The sequence below is a fragment of the Apodemus sylvaticus genome, chromosome X (genome assembly GCF_947179515.1).
Source record: "Apodemus sylvaticus chromosome X, mApoSyl1.1, whole genome shotgun sequence".
Taxonomy (NCBI): domain Eukaryota; kingdom Metazoa; phylum Chordata; class Mammalia; order Rodentia; family Muridae; genus Apodemus; species Apodemus sylvaticus.
The window spans coordinates 101,312,488-101,325,914 of NC_067495.1; the positions used below are offsets into that span (position 1 = coordinate 101,312,488).

General features: G+C 38.3%; 1 protein-coding gene across 2 annotated transcripts in view; it reads left to right on the forward strand.

Moving 5' to 3' along the window:
- The window catches only part of Rnf128 (ring finger protein 128), a 108,834-nt gene that overhangs the window by 85,133 nt on the left and 10,274 nt on the right, over positions 1–13,427 (forward strand). For both annotated transcript variants that reach the window (XM_052171475.1, XM_052171474.1), the window contains exon 3: positions 8,543–8,614. In XM_052171475.1, the coding sequence (XP_052027435.1) occupies positions 8,543–8,614 (72 nt within the window). The remainder of the gene's footprint in view (positions 1–8,542; positions 8,615–13,427) is intronic.

Below are 13,427 nucleotides of genomic sequence, written 5' to 3' on the forward strand. Positions count from 1 at the left end.
TTTTTGTTTGGTTGGGTTTGGTTTTGCCAGTATGACAAAGTCCTTGAGAAAAATTAAAGTAGATAAAATTTATTATGATTCATGGAATTGAGATTTCAGTCCACAATCATTTGGCCCAGTCACTTTAAGCTGGAGAAAGCATCGTAGCAGACCATGTAACTATGTAGAGTAATTACTAGCCCCATTGTGGTTATGAAAACAAAAGAAGACAAGAAAGAGTGGGGTCTCAACATCCTCTTCAAGGATACACCATTAATACATTTTGGACCCACTTCCAAAAGGTTCTATCAGTTTGTGGTAATACCATAGGCTGACCACCACCTTTATAATAAAAACTTTTGAAAACATTTAAGTCTGAAACCATAACAATTAACCTGAGGTGGTGATGAACTTTTGATTCAAGCAATCTTCCATCTCAGCTTTCCACACTGGTTGGGGATACAGCCAGGTATAACTATAGCCAGATGATATCACTAAGTCTTTACCCAACTTTATGTTGCATATTTGGCAAATAAACTTGTATCCAAAATGTTCACTGTGGTGATTTGAGATGCTGTGCATTGTGAAATGATTGCCAGAGGCAATTTGTTGAATTTCTCCTTTGCCACATAGAGTTAACCTTGCATGTGTTTAGGAACATCCATTTTAAGAACTGCTCTCCTAGCAAATTTCAAGTAAATTATTTTGAATGGCAGAGTTCCATAATTTTCTTCTCTGTAAAAACGTTAATCTCATAGAAGCAGAGAGCAAGACAGAAGCTTCCAGGGTTGTGAGAAAGGGAAGAGTTAGCTAGGAACTAGAAGTGATTTAGACGTGCAAATTTATAGTCACAGCACGATTTCTAAAGGTGCTAATTATATTTGTTTGAAAAGGCTATATAATCTTAGTTATAACATACATATCCACTGGGCAATTTACCTTTCTTCACACTTCGTCCTTGCAGTATAGTTCTTTATACTGCTAACGGTGGCCATCTTTATGGGAATGATCTATAGTCTTCCCTAGCCCTGTCTCCAGGGCTTTTAGCTATATGGGAACTCCTTTAATCACTGGTTTCTCCTTTCCAAATAAGGAACATTTTTTTAAAAGTTGCTTCTTAATTTTTTTTTAATTAAAGAAAACTCATATTGTTGGAACTTTTATCCAGGAATCATGCATAGGTTTTCTTTGGACTTTCATTTTCAGTGCCTTTTATTTCACACCTTGAAACTGCCACATAGCACAGATACTGCATTTGCTCACAGACAGGTATCCTGGGAAAAGAATCCCTTCACTATATATTTTCAAACAAATTTAAAGATTAATTTTTATAAACTCCGAGCCGATTATGATTTTTTTCTTCATTCTTGGATAATGTCCTATATTTTTAGCTTTTAATGAAGTGTTTGTTTTTTAAAAGGCAATGACTCAATCGCAGGAATATCTAGTTTCTTTGCATTATTCCCCTCCCCTATTTTTGGTTTTTGTATACTCTAGCCCCATTAAGTAACTAGTCTAACTCTATAAGTTGTTTGTGTATAGTTCAGTTACACTGAATGTTAATTGCCCTGTGGCCAAATCCCAGGCAGGGAAATCAGCAGGCTGACATGTTTTGTGTAATGTGGTATGAATATACAGATGAACTAAATAGAACAGCTTGTGTTTACCACAAATTTTAAAATTGAAAATTATAATAAATAATGAGAATTGGTCTGACTTTATTTTCAGCTCCCTCCTCCCAGATGCTTTGGAAATGCATAGAATCAAAAACAGCAACAACAACCTAAAATTGTCGAGCCCATAGCTTCAGTTACTGGCATGGCACTGTCAAAGCATTTGATTGGTTGGAGGAGTGGCATTAAGCTTCCGTTAAGAATATTGACACACACACACACACACACACACACACACAGACTCATAGATAGACACAGACACACCTACAGACCCACAGACAGACACACACACACACACACACACAGTGTCTTTTCCTTCAGTTCTCAACTCGATTGTCAAATATTCTTAAACCAGATATGATTTAACGTTACGGAGGAGAGGTTGTTAGTATAATACATCTATTTAAAATGTTCCTCAAATCACAATGTATAGCCAATTTAGAAACAATTTTAAGACTGAGTAATAGCTGACTTTGAGTGTTGTCTCCCTAGATTTTTTTTTTCTTTATCTTCTTCATAAGGAATGCAAAGCCTTTCAAAGGTTTCCTTACTAACACACAATGGAGGAAGTGTACTGCTGTGGAGAGAGCACAGGCTTTAAAGTCACATACAAGCTGGGCTGGAACTGAATCAGCCCTGTGCCTACTCAGCCCTGCACCTAGACCTGCCTGGACTTTAGTCAAGCTTCAGAACCCACTTGACTTGACTATAAAACTTGGAAATTAAAATACCTATTTCACATGTTAGTTAATGATTATACATGATGACACAGGTAAAAAGCTTAGGGATGAGCCTGGTACGTAGTTGGGGCCCAGTAAATGCTCTTTAAAAATTACTTTCCCCAGAGGTACTGGAAAAGAGGCTTTAAATAACTAAAACTGAGAAATGTCTTATTTGAGAAGCCATGGAAGCATTTATATTTTAAAATTAAATATTCTCAGAGCAATGAGAAGCCACTATGGGGATTTTTAAAAACAATTAAGACCCAGTCCTCTAGGTACTAGGAGTTTAGAGGGAGAAAGATAAAGAAATAACACACTTATAGGACCTAGAGTTTTCTTTTAAACCTAGTTTTATTAATCCTTTGAGAATTTCATATAACATATTTTAAAGATACCCTACAAGCCTCTCCTTGATTCCATCCCAACATCCCTTCTCTATTTTTTAGCCCACTGAATCCAGTTTGTGCTGCATGCATATATATGTATAATATTAATTATATATTACATTATATACATACCATGGGTGTAGGACAAGGCACTAGAGCAGTGATTCTCACCCTCTGGGTTGAGATCACTTAAGACCATTGAAAAAAAGATATTTACATTAAGTAGCAAAGATACTTATAACATAAAGAAGTTATGACATAATTCATAAAGAAGATATTCATAACGGTAACAAAAGTGTGGTTTTGAAGTAGTAACAAAAGTAATTTTGTGCTTGGGGGTTTACCATAACATAAGGGACTATGTTAAAGGGTCACGGCATTAGGAAGGTTGAAACCCAATGCACTAGAGCATGGGTCAACTATGAGGAGCCACACCCTTAATAAAAAACTGACTCTCCCTCCCCCAGCACCCATCAACTATAAATAGCTCTCTAACTAGGCATGGGGGCTTTCTTTCAGGCCTTCCTCCATGCAGGAATGTTGACTAGTTTGATCTTGTGCAACAGCCACAGCTGCTAGGAGTTCATAACCTCAGTGATCATCTCATGCCCAGAAGACATTTTGTGCTGGCCGTCCCTGACCTTGGGCTTTTATAGTCTTCCTAGCGTATCCTTTGAGAGAGGTCCCTGAGCTTTGATAGGTATGATACAGATGTCCCATTGGTGGCTGAGCACCCCGCTGACATTTATTTTTTTGCATTTTGACCATTGTGAATTTCTGCATTCACCATCGTCCAGGACACAAAGAAACTTCTCAAGTGAGGTCTGAGAACTGCACAAAGTACTCATTTTTATGGAATACATTACAAACTGCCATTTGAACCCACATGCTATCTTTAGAGATCTTCTACAACCAAGTTTCATTTTTTTATTATTAATTATTTTATGTATTTACATTTCAAATATTGTCCCCCTTCCCGGTCCTCCCTCCATGAGTCCTCCCACCCTCTCCCCCCTCCCCTTCACATCTAAGATAGTGCTTCCCCACTCATCCACTCCCACCTCACCCCTATACTCTCACCTCATCCCTCTAGCATCCACCTTCTCTGGGGCAAGTTTCTTATTTAATAACTTGGCATTTGTAATTAGGTCATGTGTGAGTGTGTGTGTGTGTGTGTGTGTGTGTGTGTGTATTTTACCCCATCACATATTTTTAGCTTGGCATTATTATTTTGGGGGGGGGGGATTTTTGGGTTTTTCGAGACAGGGTTTCTCTGTATAGCCCTGGCTGTCCTGGAACTCACTCTGTAGACCAGGATGGCCTCGAACTCAGAAATCCACCTGCCTCTACCTCCCAGAGTGCTGGAATTACAGGCATGCACCACCACCGCCCGGCCTTAGCTTGGTACTAATACCAGCTCTTTTTTCCTTGGGAATAGATTCATATATGGTATATATGTTGTATTTGCCTTTGAGCCCAAACCTCACATTAATTTGTATTACATTCATATCTGCAATGAAGGAAAATTGTGTGGCATTCATTACGAGTCAACATAATAAACATTATCATTGGAGACTCAGGGATTGATAATATATGGAATTTAGGAATGAACAATCAGACAATGCTGGCTTGAGGTTTGACAGCTTGTTTGGAGGTTCTCTCAGGGGAGTACAGCTATTCATACACCCTTGATAAAAGACTGTTCCTCCTCTATAGGGGAAGGTTGTCCTCTCCAACCAAGCATGAAGTTTTGGGTGAGATACACATGGAGTGGTAAGGTTGAAAGGGGACACCGACCTAGCCAGCCAAATTAGCTGAGTCAACCTTGGTGATGAGCCGAGTGACAGATGTTGCAGCCAGATCACCCTCCCGCATCTCAGTGTGCATATATACTTAATCAAATAAACATGCTAGAGAAATAGCACTTCCTAATGAGCACATTCCTCTACTTGGCTATAGAACGTGATGCTTAAACCTCAGCGAGCAATTTTTAAAGATAGATAGCAAGGATATATTTCTGGGTATACTATATGCCTTCCTGTCTTTGATTCTGTTTCCCTTTATGTTGCATTTTTTCCCCTCAGTGTCGTAGTAGTTCCTGATCTACATGATAAGAAAGTACTGAGGCTTAGAAATCTGAGCCACAGCCAGGCCTGTGGGTCCTAGCTGTTCACCTAGTGAAAGGAACACAGCTTAACAGCCTACAAGCTCAAGAAACTGGAGAACTCTCAGAAAACAGCTGAATTATAGATGGTTTTATTGAACCTGACTCTAGGAATACAAAGATCAAGCTTTCTTATTATCCTAGGTTTCCTTGGGCTTCCATTTGCAGCAGCGTTAGTTATTTCTACTAATCTATATTTGCTGGTCGAGGAGCAATCTGAGCCAGGTTTTTACTCTTCCTGGCTAGAAAAGGAGTTTGGCTAGTAATTTTGTTAGCTTTCAGTCAACTATCTTTCAAAATGATATATAGGACACATGTTTAGGCATTGGGCACATTCTTTACATACCTCTTCTATGGATTACTTTCTTTTTTTTTTTAAATGTGTATGGATTACTTTCAAAATATCATTGTCTGGAATATTCACGGGCCTTTTACCTGTATCTAGTGGGACTCATTTACAAGCCTTAGTTTATATTTCCATTTACTAAATGTTTTATTGCGTATCTACAATGTGTCAGGCACTATGTTAGGTAGTTTATTTGCATTATATATAATTTCCATGAAAGTCTTTGTGAGCTGGAAACCTTGCTGGGGAACAGAGCCTTCCTGCATAGAGGTGGGGGCAGGGAAGGAAAGCTTTCTTTCTCATAATGAACTCCAGTTCTCAACACCCATTGCTTGATGAAGTTCTGCCAAGTTTATTGCTTTTACAACTAAAAATAATATTGTAACTCAGAATATGATTGTGTATCATCTGTCTTGCTGCTATGCTCTTGAGTCCACACAGCATCTCCCTTGACGTGGAAGCTACCTCGACTTCTGTTTACACACACAGTATATTCACCTGAGTCATTCTTAAATAAAATATAGATGTTTATTTCTGGAAAAAAGTAAAGATTTTTTACTTTTGCATTAGACCAAATTAAGACTAAATATCTTGTTTTATTCTGTAGTCAATTCCAGCTGCATAAAAGCAAGGCAGTCTGCCCATGAGTCCATTCTCTGCAATCTTTTCTTAACATGTAGGGTCATCTGCTTTGTAATATGACTTGTGACTCACATATGAAGAATAGTTCTTGTTCCACTCCGTATATGAGCTTTGCTTTGACGTTGAATATCCAGACTCATCTTAGATACATGCTCAGTGAAACAATTTGGAATCCATGCCCCTTCCTAGACAAAATTGGTTATAAGCAGTGGGTTTTTCTAATATTAGATATATCAGGGCTATTTTCCTCATTTTATAGAAAAGTAAGTAAGCTCAATACTTCAGTGACTTGTTAGTGTTATTCTTTAGTCAGTGACAAAATCAGATTTTTTTAATCTAGGCCCATTTTAATTCAAATCCTGTGCACTTTTGTTCAAACAAGACCTATTTCAGAAATGAAATTGGAGAAGGTATACTTTAAGATCCTCTGAGCTTGAAAATAGGAAAATTGCTTCCTAAATTCATAGCATCTGACTCCATTTGGAAGAGAGGCATACTATTTTTGCCATTATGGTCCCAGGGATGCTGTTTTTAAAAGTAGGGAAACACAGTAAGTAAGTTTCAGTAATTTGGGGATTTAAGGTCCATTCTACATGAGAAACTAATGTCTGGTGCTATATATAAATCTGGCCAAGAATCCATGGGGTAGAGCTATTACTAGCATTTTGCTAAATTGACATAGTATCAAACTGTCTTCTAAATTCATAAGTCTATACCCATTGATCAGTGCAATTTTCAGTCCTCATTCAAAGGAGTGTCTTTGTGCAGTGGACAGCAATTACCACTGAAACTCACAACTGGTCAAAGTACAGAGAACAGAGTGTCTCTGGTATACTCAGACATAAATGGGACATCTGTATTACAGGGCCTAACCCCAAGGCACAGGGAATATCTTAGAAGAGGGAGCAAAAACATTGTTAAGGCCAGATGTTGCAGAGGCCTAGGGCCAAACAGTATCTTCTGGACATAATCGGACCACTGCACTGGGGCTCACAGCAACTGACTACTTGCAAAAGAGTCAGCATGCCTGCATAGAGGAGGTGGAGGGGCTGGAAAATTCCACTCCTAGTGGAACCATTAACAGTTGATGGGTATTTGGAATGAAATGTCAGTTTTCTTTAAGGATTTACCCCTGGTAGATACATTGTACTCTAGTGCAGTGGTTCTCAACCTGTAGTGGTTAGCAACCACTAGGGAGGTTGTAGATCAGATATTTATTTACATTAGGATTCATAAATGTAGCAAAATTACAGTTATGAATTAACAATGAAATAATTTTATGGTGGGGTCACCACAACATGAGGAACTGTTATTAGCAGGTCTCAGCATTAGGAAGGTTGAGAACCACTGATTAGTAGATGGCCCCACACAGCTGTGAATATATAGGCAGCATAAAATTGATTCAGTGGACTATAAGAAAACGTTTCCCATCTATATGTAGCTGATGTGCAGCTTTGACTTGATATGGGTCCTGAACAACCATGGTTAAAGCTGTTACCTGTCTGTAGAATCCGTTCCTCAGTGGGAGTAGTGCCTACCCCATCAGAGACTTGATGTGCCAGGGTAGGGGGATACCCAAGGGCCTTACACCTTCTCAGAGGAGAAGGGGAGGGGGTACTGTGGGATGGGGGCAGGAATGTTAGAGGGGGCAGTAATCAGAATGAAGTGAATACATTTAAAAAAAACAGAAAAGAAAATAGTTTCAGTAATTTGGAAGATCATGTATTATGGTTAATTAATTTGTGTGTGTGTGTGTGTGTGTGTGTGTGTGTGTGTGTGTGTGTGTGCATGTGTATGTGCACGCCAAGAAGCTATTTGTTATTAATACCTGCTGGGAATGAGAAATTCAGTTTCCTCCAATAGAGAGTAATTGGGCATATCAACCATACATGAGGGCATTATTATTTTTTGTTTCTTTTTTGTTTTTTCCATTACAGGGTTTCTCTGTGTAGCCCTGGCTATCCTGGAACTCACTCTGTAGACCAGGCTGGCCTCGAACTCAAAAAATCCGCCTCCCTCTGCCTCCCAAGTGCTGGGATTAAAGGCATGTGCCACCACTACCCGGCCTGGCATTATTATTTTATTGTTCTGACTTTTTGTGCTGGTTTTGTTGTCTTTTGAGAGAGGGAGAGATAGGGAAGGAGAGAGAGAGAAAACATGAAGATAGGGTGGGGAGGTGGGGAGGATATGAGAGGAGTTGGAGGAAAGGAAAGAATGTGATCAAAATATATTGTATAAAAACTTTTAATGCAACCTTACATGCATATGGAAGCCAATGGTCAAAGGCATGTGTCTTCCTCACGCGGCCTTCACCTTACTCTCTGATACAGCCTTTCCCTGAACCTGGAACTAACTGAATCAACTAGACTGGCTGGCTACTGAGGCTCAGGAATCATCCTGTCTCTGCCTCTGCAGTGCTAGGGTTAGAGACACACATTATGATGCCTTGCTTTCAAATGAGTGCTGGGCCTCAAACTTAATCCTTAATGCTTGCATAATAAGCACCTCATCACCTGAGCCCTCTCCCCAGCCACAGATTCTAATCTCTAAATTTTGATTTAGATAGTAATTTCACTGAGAGATATTAAATCACTATTTTAAATCATACTTCTATCTGTTTTTTATTACAGAGGCAGTTAAAGGCAGATGCTAAAAAAGCTATTGGAAGGCTTCAGCTGCGCACCTTGAAACAAGGAGACAAGGTACTTTTATTACTTTTAAAGCAATACTACCAAACCATTGTTCAAACTAAATGCCAATTGTCCAAATGTCTTTTCATTGCCATTTATACACCTCATTGAGTATTAAAATTCTATTCAATCCTGCAATTAGACTGTACAATAGCCTCCAACTGTACCTTACATACTAATCACTGGCACCTGTGAATATTATTATCTGGCAGAACGAAATTGCAGCAATGGAAAGTTTGAGAATGAGATCATCCAGGATTATTTAGACAAGTCCTAAATATAATCAGAATGCATATAAGCTAGAGGAAGGAGGAGGTTTGATCACCATTCATAGCAGCGTTGCAATGAAATAAAAAAAAAGGCAGAGTGGTTCAAGGAAAAGGCCATGAAACAGGGAATGCCAGGATTCTTTCAAAGCTAGGAAAAGTAATTACAGGTATGTTTCCTGAAGCCCACAGTAAGGACTGCTAACACCTCGGTTACCTTTTGACCTCTACAAAAGGTAATAAGCCATTCTATTACTGTAAGCTTGTAAGGGATTTTAATTTGGGATGGCAATGATTGAAAACTAACATAGTGCTTCAGGACAACTTTGTTTGAAAGTTCATTTTGGATATTGATGAAAAAAGACACCAGCAAAAAAATAAACATGACTTAGTGAAATAAAGATTTACCATTTCTAACACCATCAAAAGCATTAGGTGCTTAGTCATAAATGTTCAAAATTTATACAAGATTTACATGTGGGTGGGAGGACAGGGGAAGAGAAGGGGGCTTACGGGACTTTCGGGGAGTGGGATGCTAGAAAAGGGGAAATCATTTGAAATGTAAATAAATTATATCGAATAAAAAAATTAAAAAAAAATTTTCACAACACCAATGAAAGAAATGATAGGAGCTGGGCATTACAGCTCAGTGCTGGAACTCTTGCATTGCATCCTTGAGGCTTTGAGTTCAATTTTAAGTATGGAGAAGAAATCAAGGAAAACTCTACCAACCAGAGTACACAAGGAGGAACCCATGGCTCCAGCTACATATGTAACTGAGGATGGTCTTTTCATACATCAAGAAGAGGAGAGGCCTTTGGTCCTGTGAAGGCTCGATGCCCCAGCGTAAGGGAATGCTAGGGTGGTGAGGTGGGAGTGGGGCAGGTAGGGGGAGCACCCTCATAGAAGCAGGGGGGAGGGCTTGGGGGCTTACAGAAGGGAAACCGGGAAGGAGGATAACATTTGAAATATAAATAAATAAAATAACCAATAAAAAATTAAAAAAGAAAAACATATCTAAAGAAATGAGATATGTATTGTGTTTGTGGATCAAATAGTTCATTGTTAAGGTGGCAGTTCATCTTAAAATAACTTATGAGTTAGATACATTTTCAACCAAAATTTTCTTTTGGAAAATGTTGGAGAAGCTCAAGTATCAGTATAATCAAAATAATTTTGAATAAGAGCTATAGATGTTGAATGTCCTGTATCAGTTCTCGAGGTATGGTGGAACCTGGGAGAATGGAGTCTGATGAAGAAGCTTGCCTAAAGTCTCATGTACTAGCCAATCTTCTTCAGAGAACCAGAAAAATCTATGTTCTGAGGGTTAAGAATGGCCAGATGAGTGAAGTCCTCATGATTTTAAGTAGTAGACAATTATAGGACAAGCCACGCATGGTAAACACATGTTCCATAGAAGCACATGAACATCTACTTGAATAAGAACCCCAGGGAATACTGAAGACTCTAAAGCAAACTCAATCCTATCTGCTACACCTGGGAGGAGCATGACACCACATTCCAAGAACAATTCTATGTTTTGAAGAAACCGAGGTCACAAGACTCTTGTTTTCTTGGAATGTTCTCACAAGCACTCAGAATTCTCACATGACTGTATTCCTAGACTGTGTTGGACAGTACTGGCCCATGCCTTCAAGTCCAGCACATAGCAAGCTGAGGTAGAAGGATTGCAAGTTCAAGTTTAGCCTGGGCTACATAGAAAGACCTTGTCTAAATATAAGGGTGGGGTAAAAATGGGAAAAACTTCAAATAGTAATTCACACCCCTTCCGACTTTTATTTTAAGGCTGTGTCTGTGGGAGTGTAGAAGTGCTAGACCAATAAATGAATGAGCAGAATAGAATCCAGAAATGGACCAACAGATGCCTGGTCGGTTTATTTTGTATGAATAATGAAACCAGAACACAATGCACTGATTGTAACACTATGACCAGAAGCATTTTGGGGAGGAAAGGGTTTATTTCACTTTATAGTTCTATATCACAGTCCATCACTGAGGGAAGTCAAGGCAGAAACCTGGAGGCAGAAACTCCTGGAGGTGCTTATTGGCTTGATTAACATGCTTTGTTATATAACACCCAGGACTGCCAGCCCAGGGTGACACCACCCACAGTGAGCCCTCCTATATATAAACCATCAATCAGGAAAGTGCACTACTGGTCAGTCTGCTAGGAGCATTTTCTCAATTGAGATTTCTTCCAAAATGATGCTTATAGTCAAGTTGATACAAAACTAGACAGCACTGTATCAACTATAAAAACACTCCCATTCCCCATACAGTGTAAAAATTAAATTAAAAAGATTATAGGCCTAAATATACAGCTGATAAAGTCTTTGGAGAAAAATAATTCATTTTATGGGATACACTAATATTTTATATTAATAGGTTTTGTGTATGACCCCAAAAATGAATCCACAGAGAAAATGTGGAATTTGACTGTCAAAGTTTAATGGGGATAGTGAGATGGCTCAAAGGCAGTGGTTACTCTTTCAGAGGATCCCACGTTCAACTCCTAATACTTATGGGTGGCTCACAATCATCTGTAATACTCTCTCCTGACTTCTGCAGGCACTGATCATGCACACAGGGCACAGATATACAAGAAGTTAAAATGTACATACATATAAAGTAAAATAAAATAAAAATAAAAATAATTTCAATTCTTGGTGGACATAGTGGAACACATCTTTTAACCCCAGAACCTGAGAGGCATAAGCGTCTCTTAAGTGTGAGGCCAGCCTCCTCTACAAAGCAAATTCCCAGACAGTCAGAGCTTCATAGTGAAACCCTGTCCTGTATTAACTATACTAATAAACAAAACAAAAATAATGTATTGTCCGTTATTTGAAAGACAGTTTTTAAAGAAAGAAAAATGCGAGGTACAGTCTTGGAGAAAATATTTTCAAACCACATATTTATTAAACGACTACAGTTTGAACATAAAGAACTTTTGACCCCATAACAACAGGAACCACCAAATAAAAATATAGATGCAAACATGTGGTATGAAAGCAGAAAGGTTATGGGGCAGTAGAGCGGTACTGACAAGAGGGGTCAGAGAGCATATGGGAGGGCATATCAACAACAAAACCAATTTTAAAATCCACATTGAGGAGGCAGAGAGATGACTTGGTGGTTAAGGGCAATCCCCTGCACCCACATGGTGGTTCACAATCATCTGTAACTCTAGTCCCAGAGGATCTATCGCCCTCTTCTGGCCTCTTTGGGCACTGTATGCATATGACATACACACATACATTCAGGCACTCAAAACACATAAAATAAAAATAACAGAGAATAAAAATAACATAATGAAACCTAATATTATCTGTGCTATTACTTTGAATAAACATGGGCTGAGGAGATGCTTCAGAGTTTAAGGGTACTTACTGCTTTTGCAGAGTCCTGGGTTCAATTCCCAGCTCCCACTTGGTAGCTCACAGCAGTAACACTATTTCTTTAAAATTAAGCATTGTAAGAAGTATGATAAATAGACGTTTCATCAAAGGAACATATGGCGGAGAAGTATACAAAAGAATACTCAGCGTCACTGGTCATTAGAGAAATACAGAGTTAGAACCACACGTGAGAACAGTACACATTCAATAGCCTGGCTAGAAGTGAAAAAAGCTGGAAAAGCCAAGACCCGGTGAATATGTACAGCCTCTGTCTAGAATTCTTATGTATCTTCTGGTGATAATACTAAATGATCATGACCACCCTTTAAAATTCCTTATGAAGTTAAAAATACACTTACCTTAGGGGGAGGGGGGAAGCTGGGAAAGGGAAAATCATTTGGAATGTAAACAAGGAATATAGAAGCGAAAGAAAGAAAGAAAGAAAGAAAGAAAGAAAGAAAGAAAGAAAGAAAGAAAGAAAGAAAGAAAGAAAGAAAGAAAGAAAGAAAGAAAGAAAGAAAGAAAGAAAGGGAAAAAACATTTCAAGAAAAAATACACTTACCATACTAGATATTCACCATAAAGGAAAGGAGGGAACCCCTATAGTCCCATTAAATTCCTAAATGTACTTATTAGAAATTGTTCAAACTGGAAAGAATCCAAATCCATAGATAAACTGTAGAATATTCATATCATGGAATAAAATTTAGTAATAAAAGGGTAAGAGAGCCCTACTGCTACATATAATAACATAGTTAATATCAAAGACCTTGTGAAGGAACTGAGCCTCAAAAGCTAGATATAGTACATGATTCTATTTATATGGCATTAATACAAAAAGCCCAAGCTATAGAAATTGAAAATATATAAGTTGTGGGCAGAGACTGAGAATGAAAGGAAGGCTTTAGTTCCTAAGGAAATATGGATTGGTTTATTGGTATAATGTCACTATTCTATACCTTATTGTGGTGGGAAATCGATCACTGCATATGTTTTTCAGAACATGTAAAAACTGTAAACTAAATGACTGACTTTTACTAAATGTCAATTATACCTTTTTAAAGAACATAACAATAAAACTTCTAAATGGCTTTCTGTAGTTCTAGAGTCATAAAAAAGAGTTGCAGTTACTACATGATT